The sequence below is a fragment of the Argiope bruennichi genome, chromosome 10, assembly GCF_947563725.1.
Source record: "Argiope bruennichi chromosome 10, qqArgBrue1.1, whole genome shotgun sequence".
NCBI lineage: Eukaryota > Metazoa > Arthropoda > Arachnida > Araneae > Araneidae > Argiope > Argiope bruennichi.
In genome coordinates, this window is record NC_079160.1 from 115,361,329 (window position 1) to 115,370,217 (window position 8,889).

At 25.8% G+C, this 8,889-nt stretch overlaps 1 protein-coding gene across 2 annotated transcripts; it reads left to right on the top strand.

The window, feature by feature from the left end:
• Positions 1–843: 843 nt before the first annotated feature.
• On the top strand, positions 844–7,386 carry LOC129988910 (protein split ends-like). 2 transcript variants are annotated; one of them, XM_056097199.1, is made up of 4 exons: positions 844–972; positions 4,566–4,742; positions 5,191–5,349; positions 7,108–7,386. In XM_056097199.1, exons 1-4 carry the CDS (start codon positions 955–957, stop codon positions 7,231–7,233), a joined length of 480 nt encoding a protein of 159 aa, XP_055953174.1. In that variant the 5' UTR covers positions 844–954; the 3' UTR covers positions 7,234–7,386. The 2 variants fall into 2 exon arrangements, with proteins under 2 accessions (XP_055953174.1, XP_055953175.1); XM_056097200.1 differs by lacking the exon at positions 844–972 and adding an exon at positions 1,074–1,093.
• Positions 7,387–8,889: the final 1,503 nt, after the last annotated feature.

An 8,889-nucleotide genomic window follows, 5' to 3' on the forward strand; every position in this document is an offset into this window, starting at 1 on the left:
ATATTAAATGTAATAATACCAAATACCGCCAATTTGACGCTAAACGTGCTATATAAGAAACTTGAATGAACTTTTATTTAACCGAAGTGAGCCAGAAGAACAATAACCCGTTTCTTTAGCGACCGCCGTCCACAATGACATTTGACGGGAAGTATTCTCCTGGTTGGACACACAATAATTATTTGAGTATCCGTTCACTTTTGTACTACTCGTTGCATAAAGTTACGCTACAAGTAGTACTAGAGTGAACGGATCAGTTATTCTTCGAATTATAAAAATGCTACAGCCATTCGAGTCCACATTTTACTGTAATTGATGTATCTGTTATGGTCAATGTGAATAAATAGTTATTATTTATACTAACCGGTCATTATTAGTAATAACCGAAATTGACTTTTCTTTGCGGTTTCCTATTGTATGACCTTCTATAAATATTTATAGCACTTGTGCCATCTATAGATAAAATATAAAACTAAAGCACAAATTTTGGAAGAAAAGAAGTATAAAACGATAAACATTTTTGTTTTAATTCGGCTCCTTCGTAAAATACTTTTTTATATATAATTTAATTTTACAAGAAAAAGTATAAAAGATAACAGTTAGTTGGAATAAATAATTGGAAATTTTTATTTAAAAAATATTAGTATTAAAAAATCATGGATTATACACCTCTATTCTATTAATCACTGGTATTTGTAATTTTTTTTGATATTGCTTACTGAATAACTTCTCGGCAAATTTTTATAATTTTTAATTGAAATTTGTATGCCCACAGATATATGTTACTATAGGGCATGAATTAAATACCGATGAAATTTCAATTAATTGAATTGGCGTATGGCAACAATACTAAATTTCAACTCCTGCCTGCGGTTTGTTATTTTGACAAGCTTGTTTGAAATGCTATGAAGAGATAAGTTCAACCGTGTTAATCTTTGGATTCTAGAATTTGAAATGATGTCATATGAATTGGTAATCAACATTTGTTATTCATATTTATTGAATTTCTGAGTAGTAGCATGACAGATTTTGTTATATATCTTTAGAATATTTTATTTTGAAAATGAAAAGTGATGAATTGTTTTAAACTATGGTATATTAAATATGATTATTTTGAATGCTTGAAATGTTGCCTTTGTTAACGTTGTTGTCATCTAATGTGATCGACTTAATGTTTTCATTCGTTTTATATTATTAATCCTCTGGTCCCAAACTGATGCATTTAAAAGTACACTAAAATATTTTTTTAGTATGATCGCTGTATCGTTTTTATCAAGTCTGAGGTAGAAAAGCGTCCAATTTTTCCTTTTCAATCAGCGTTAACTATTGACATTCAAGGAATTTCTTGCTTCACTTATAAGGAAACAACTGCGAATTATTTTTCCCTTGCATCTTCTTTTTTTGGAGAGACTAAAATAGCCTGGATTGGCTTAAAGAACAGTTATGCTGTCAGATCTGGGATGAAATTGTCGAATAGTCATGAATCCCTTTAAATTGTGTTTGAATTATGAAAGCAAAGTGAATTTGGAAGAACTAATCTGAATGTTAAATACAAAATTGAAATTCTTAACATTATGAAAATCTACCTAAAATGAGTCAACAAAATGCTGGATGCAGTTGAAAATTTCACTTCTTCATTATATAATTTTGAATTATATTTTTTGTGATCATGGCCCGGTAACAGATGTTGATAATTTCAAAGAGGGTGAATATTTTGAAAAATACCTCAAAAGAATCAAATACTTGATATTTCAAAATGCACCATCTTTCAATAATTTTAAAAAACAATGCATGTGTGAATGATATATAAATGAACTGTTAAGAAATAATTTTCAATAAGTAACAATCAATTAATTTTGAAATAAAAACACCCCTAAAGTGTTATTTTTTATTCTCCTGAAGTCATAAAAATATAATTAATTTTACCCAGATCAATTATCATTATCAGTTGATTAATGTTTTAAATTTTTTCAAGTCCTAAAGTGATCACATTAAATGGCAGCTACTACATATCACTTTGTTTAATTGCATTTAAATAAACAAACTAAGATTCATCATTTTTGAAATCATAAATGTCCGAAATATTGTTCTGTTCTAATAAGATTTTGTTAGTTAAAAAAGAGTTGTCTCCTTGTGTTTCTGTGCATAGAGAAAAACATTGTGCCTTTGTTTATAAAATATTATTTATTATTTTATATTTTTGATTGAAATTTTTATGATGCCATATAAATGATCTATGTAGATATGCTGTTTTTTTTGCAGTAATTGCAATCCATGATTCTATCATAAAGAATAATTAAAATGTCTTAATTAAATCTATGTCTAAATTAAATCTTGTTTTTAAAGGTGATTTGATATTCTACTAAATTTTCTATATTTGATGTTATTATTTTTAGAATTAATGACTTTCTATTATTCTATTACTATTATTTTTAGAATTAATGAATTGAATGTGATTGACTAAAAATATGCCTCTAACAAAAGCATTATCAAAAAATTATGCTCAATATTTATTTTTGTAGTTTGTTTGCTTCAGACTAATATCCTGAATAATAGTTTTTAAGATGCTTATATTTTAAAACATTTTTAAAAGAATTTTTTACTCCCCAAACTTCGGTACTTAATTACAAAATTAAGAGAATTTGAAATAGAACAAAGAAAGCAAATTCATGTTGAGCAGTGATTGTGGATTGATATTATATAAATGAGATCACTTGGAGAATTTCTTGTTCAGTAGACACCATTTTCACTTCTTTAGCTAAAGAGCTGTATGAACATACTAATACATTGATATATATATATGATACTCTGCCAATAATTAAAAAAAAAAAAAAAACTTTGTTACTTTTCCTTTGCATTGATGTGTTTATTTTTAAATATATAGAAATTGAAATCAGTTTCTTTTTGAAATCTCTTTACTTTACTGGAAATAATTTTAAAGACTTACTCTTTTTATTCTAATATATACATTGTTTAAAGATAATAATTATTCAATGCATTGGAATTTTGAAAAATAAAATACTTAAAAAGGAAACAAAATTATAAATTTAAAGCACAAATAGTAATAGGAAATTAAAATTTTCTGATGAGAATGATACTGAAAAAAAAAAAAAAAAAAAAAAAATACTATTCTAGAAAATATATTTTTTCAGGATATAGCTTTATTTAATATTATATTTTATTTAGTGAAACTGATTATATAAATTTTAATTTGCCTGGTTACACTGCATTTCCATTGATATTTTTTAAGTGTTCCTTATAATACTTTTTAATAAAGTGAAAATCTATAATTGCTAGCATGCGAAAAGTGTTCCACATAGAAAGGATACTATTCTATAAGATATTTAGGTAGGCAATTTGTTTTGGCAGTAATGAATAAGCTTCATGTATGATTCAAATTAATCAAATAATACTTTCATGCATTTAATAGTAAAATAAAAATTTAATCCCAAGATATAATTTTTCTACTGTTAAAACAGGGTGAAAAAATTAAAAGAATCTAAAAGCAAAATTGCTATTAAATACTTAAAAGGCTGTAATTACTTTTCATAAAAACTGTTTTATTTTATCATCATGTTGATTACAATGATTTCTCTTCATCATAGATAATAATTGGAAGGAATCTTGTTTATGAAAGCAAAAGTGTAACAAAGAAAAAGTAGAATTTTCATTTTAGATAGGAGTTACAAGTTTTTAAAATTTTGTATGACATAAGTAAGGATTAAAAAAGCATGCATTTCACTAAAAATGTTTTCTGATTAAAAATTAATGTATCCTTTATGGGATGCTTATATGAAAAGAATAACACATTTTAAATTTATTGTATTTGTAAATGAAGCTTTTACATTATTCAAACATGAACATTCTATATATTATAGTAAATAGTGGGTGACAATAGATATTAGTAAAAATTGGGATTTATTATTAATGAAATGAATATTTAAATAACTAAGCTCAATATATCAGTCAAGTGCAAATTCATGGAAGTGTCTAAAACAGGTGTAAAAAAAAAAGCTAAATAATTAAAATAAGTTGAAACTGTTTTATTTTATATTTAATTTTTTTTTAACATTAATCTAAATCTTATATGTAAAATTTGCATCAACAGAATAATGAAATATTGTTTGTAGTATATATATCATAGTTTTAAGTGAAATGCAATATTATGTCTAATTTTGAATTACAATTTTAGAGAAGTTTATGATAAAATCTAATATATGGGAGTGCTCCTTGCAAAGCAGTTAAATAGAATCAAATTGAACTGAATGAAAATTCTGAACTCATTGAGAGTGAGAGGGGGGGGACAATTACCAAAGACAAATATTAATTTTTATGTTAATTTTAATACTTAAATTTATAAGTGAACTTTAAACATTTACATGTAAAAATTTATTAGGATTCCAGACCATCTTTTGTAATGAATCTAATTCATGCAAATTTGGAATTTTAGTAACTATTATAGAATATATGCTAAAATAAATAAAATTAAATTAGTCATACTTACTTTCTCTCTCTCTCTCTCTATATATATATATATATAATTACTCTTAAAATTATTTTATTAGAAATATCCTGATGTCTGGCGTGGTGAATTCTTAGTCAGGGGTCAGCGAGCTCCCATGAAGTTGAACTATGTTGGGGGAAACATCAATATTGCTGTTTCAGCATTGCCAAAAAGCAAGTCAAATCCACATATTAAAATCAGCCAACAAGTAACACCTGGCCGTTTTCCAACATTCAAGGTAAATAATTTTTAATAATAATAAAAATTGTGCTAAGCATTCAATGATTTATTTATAAAGCTAATGAAAATCCTTGATTGATTTATCATTATGTAGTTCCGGAAGAAAACTTTTTAGAATCTACTTTTCATCAAAACTATTTAATTATTTTTAAAAATTTTCTCCAGCCAAATAATTAAAATTCATCACCAAAAATAATAAAGTTAGTTTTTTGTCTTCCTCTTATTATACATGTGGCTTTTCAAAATTCTCTATTTAATTATTTTATCTTAATTTTATGTTTCAAAGCTTCTTCCTTAATAACATTTTTATAAAATATCCATGAATAAGCAATTAATTTTTCTGTAGGATGACTATATTTATTGATTCATTAGTATTAAAAAGAGGTTTACATAACAATGATTCTTCCAATAATGCCTTTTAATCAAAATATTTCAAATTTATCTAGACAAAAAAGGCATGTCTTCTTACTGCAACACCATTTGGTAGAACACCAAAAGAGAAAATGGATCAAGTCAGGATATTGAAAAGAACTTTTGGAAAATATATCAAAACTAAAGATTCAGCTATTGGAATGGCAGCTTTGATATCAAATGAACCAGAAAAGGTGATTATTAAATTTTGAAACTTTTTGGCTTGCTCCTGTTATTTTAATGCCAACTATAAATATTTTGGAAACCTTTATATGTTGTTCGCACAGTGCTATAAATTTTTAAAATAAATCATGATCATATTTATAAATATTTTCCCATACTTATAGTCACTAAATCTATAGTTTTGAATTAAATGTCACTTTATCATAAAGTGTGTCAGTGCCTATTATGACAATCTTATTTGTGAATTTTGCAAAAAATTCTGATATTTGGTGCATATAATTTATGTACATGTTGCTGATTTTGATTACTGTCAAAAAATGCCCATTAAGCATATTTGTTTTTAAATTGCAATAATTTAAACTATAAAGTGTTTTAAATAAAGCATAAGCCAACTAATATGGAAAAGTAAATTATTACTATTGCTTAAAATTAATATTGTAGCTTCTATCTCCCTAAGGAAGAACTTAAGTATAGGGATGGGAAGGTTGCCATACGAGTAAGCAGGTTTTTGTTTTTCTGATGAATATAATAATGGTAAGGTGTTGAGTCAATTCCACTCCAATGATGAGTTGTGCCTTTATGTTAGGTTTGGTAGCATAAATTATACTGCAATAGTTGCTAATTTACATTCATTAAAATGCCCATTTAAATTATGATAAATTGTTATATGTTAAAGCAAATCAAAGGATCCTGTCTTAACTAGGAATTTATTTAAATAAAAGTTGATAACAATTAAAAGATAAATAAAAACATCCTTTGTGAGAATAAACTCCAGCAGGGCTAAAAAAGATTTTTTTAAAAATCTGAATCAAGTATTTACTGGACTAATTGCTTTTGAAGCACGTTCATCAAACGAGATTTCTTGTTGCACTTGCAATAAAGCTAACATAGAAATGAATTATGTATTAAAGTAGTATGAAATTTGGTGTGAGGCAAGATTTAAATGGCTGATGAACTGGAAGAACAAAGCTTTTTTAAAAAAATCTGATGTTAGACAGTTTAATGAATAGTAATATAAAGAAAATAATTCAAGAATTCTAAACTATTGAAGTGGATTCATAAATTATTTGTTAAAGAATATAATTTGCGATTTTTTTATTCTATTGACTTTAAAATTTTCCCCCCATAAATTTATTTTCTAGTATAAGTGTACATGCAGTTAAATTGGTTGCTGATATTTAGTATAGATCAAATATGCATGGTTTAAAACATGTCTAAGACCATTGTTAAGTTTGAAGAGACATTTATCCAAGCAGAATATTATAGTTTTAGTATCTATATAGAACTTTTGAGATTGTTATAAGAAGCATTCCTAAAATACCCTCTTTTTGTTTTAAATTTCTTCAGTTCACCAAATGCTGTAAAATCCCAAAAGTTAAAAGTCCAGATTGTTCAAAGATAACCAAGAATATTTCTGTTGCACTGGTCATATGAATACAAAAATTATTATTTTAGGAAAACAGGATTAGAGAAAAGCTTTTCAAATCAAAGAGATCACATATCTTACCAAATTCACCTTTATTCTTCCACAATCTGGGCTTGCATTATCATTTGTTTTTCTAATTTAATTGGAATCATAATGACTGATTTGGAGTCTCAAGGTTGATTGCTCATATCATCTTATGTCCTATTTACTATGACATTTTTCCTTCCTGTGATACTTAACTAATCTTCTCACATTTGGTCTTTTTCATATTAGAGATTATTTTTAAAGCATGGATGTCATACATTTTTTTTCAGATTATTAATTTTGGAATATTTTTCTTTAGACTCCATACAAAGCTTATGTCATCACACCATCTGAAGTCACCTCGAGATTAATTGTTCGTTATGCACCCGACTGGTATTACTCCATTTGTGATCAGATGCATTTCCTTGTAATAATTTCTCTCTAAATTCTAGTCAGTGCCAATCTGCTGTAATATTTGTTTTACATTCAAGATCTTATTTTACTGTACAAAGCTTGTTTATTTGTACTTCAGCTCAGGGTTATAAGTTATATTTATTTTAATCCCCTTTTTTACATAATAAAGGCTCATTTACAGAGATATTTTTTTTCATATTGAATAAGTATGCAAATGCAGCTCTTGTAAATAAATAAATATTTCAATATTATCATGACTTAAACAATGAAATATGAATTTTTTTATCATACTGCAAATTTATAAGAACTAAAACTAAAATAAATTAAAATTTACATTTACACATAGTAATGAATTTAAGCATTCTGTGGACCTAGGGAATGTACATTATGAAACCTCTTTTTTACCACATTTCACTTAATTAACATGTTAATGATTGTTTTAATAATTTTGTGAAAATGTTATTTATTTTGAAAAATTAACTGCAATTACTACTTAACTTTTTGGCTACATAATTCTTTAAAATTACTATTTAGATGCGATGTTTGCAAATAAATTCAAATATTTTTCAAAGAAAGGAAACAAACTTTATGTTACACGATAATAAAAAATCGTAAAAATAAACACTCTAAACGAAAAACGCTGGGCTGATTGCCAACAGAAAATGGACTGTTTGCTAACCCACGGAAATCATGGATATGCAGCTGGAGGGTTAATGATTTTCCTATTTACAAATGGAAACCCTTAATTATTATTTTATAGGAAATGTTAAGTAAGGTCATTAACTAATATTCCAGTATATTCTTTAAGAAATAATTATACTTGAATTCATTTAACAATGATATAAAGTCTTGTGACTACATTGCGTACTTAAATTTATAATTTGTAGAATTTACATTTTTTGCAAATTTATTTATGTGGCAGTTAGGACTAAAACACTTTTTAATTGGCCTGCTTATAACTACCTATCATCTGTTCCAATTTAGTGATTTTGATAAAAAATCTACTGTTTAGAAGAGAAAAAAAGCTGAGGATTGTATTTCTCATCTTTACACTACTTTGTTTTTGTAAATCTTGTCAAATAGCATTGATTTAAAGAAACCGGATAATTAGAAAAACGGCATGTCCTTTACAGGTTCATTATATATTAATTCCTGAGATTCTCTCATATTTTTACAATGATTTGGCATAGAATTCTGAAGATATTCTCATCTTATACCTAGAGGTCAAAATTACAGGAATCATCACCTATAATCATTATATCTTTAAAAAAATACAATTTGAATTGTCAAACATGTAAATATCCAATAGAATAACTGGACAATGTGCCCCCCCAATAAATATTTAAGATGGAAACTAAGGAAATTATACTGTCATAATTAAGTATAAAAATAAATACATTTGATTAGACACATTTATATTTTGCCAGTACTACCAATAAAAATTATTCAATCCACAAATTTCTGATAAAATTATGACTTAAAAAATTATTATAATTTTGTCTGCTTATAACAAAGAAACATTAGAATATAAGACTTTCATATTCCAGTTCATTAAGTAAAAAATATCACAATTAAGAATTTTTTTAAAAAAAGGACCTAACTTTTATTAAGATATAAATTAGTGCTATGGTGTGTTAAATTTGTAGTCATCAAAATTTAGTTTTATATAAGGAATTAATCAATATAT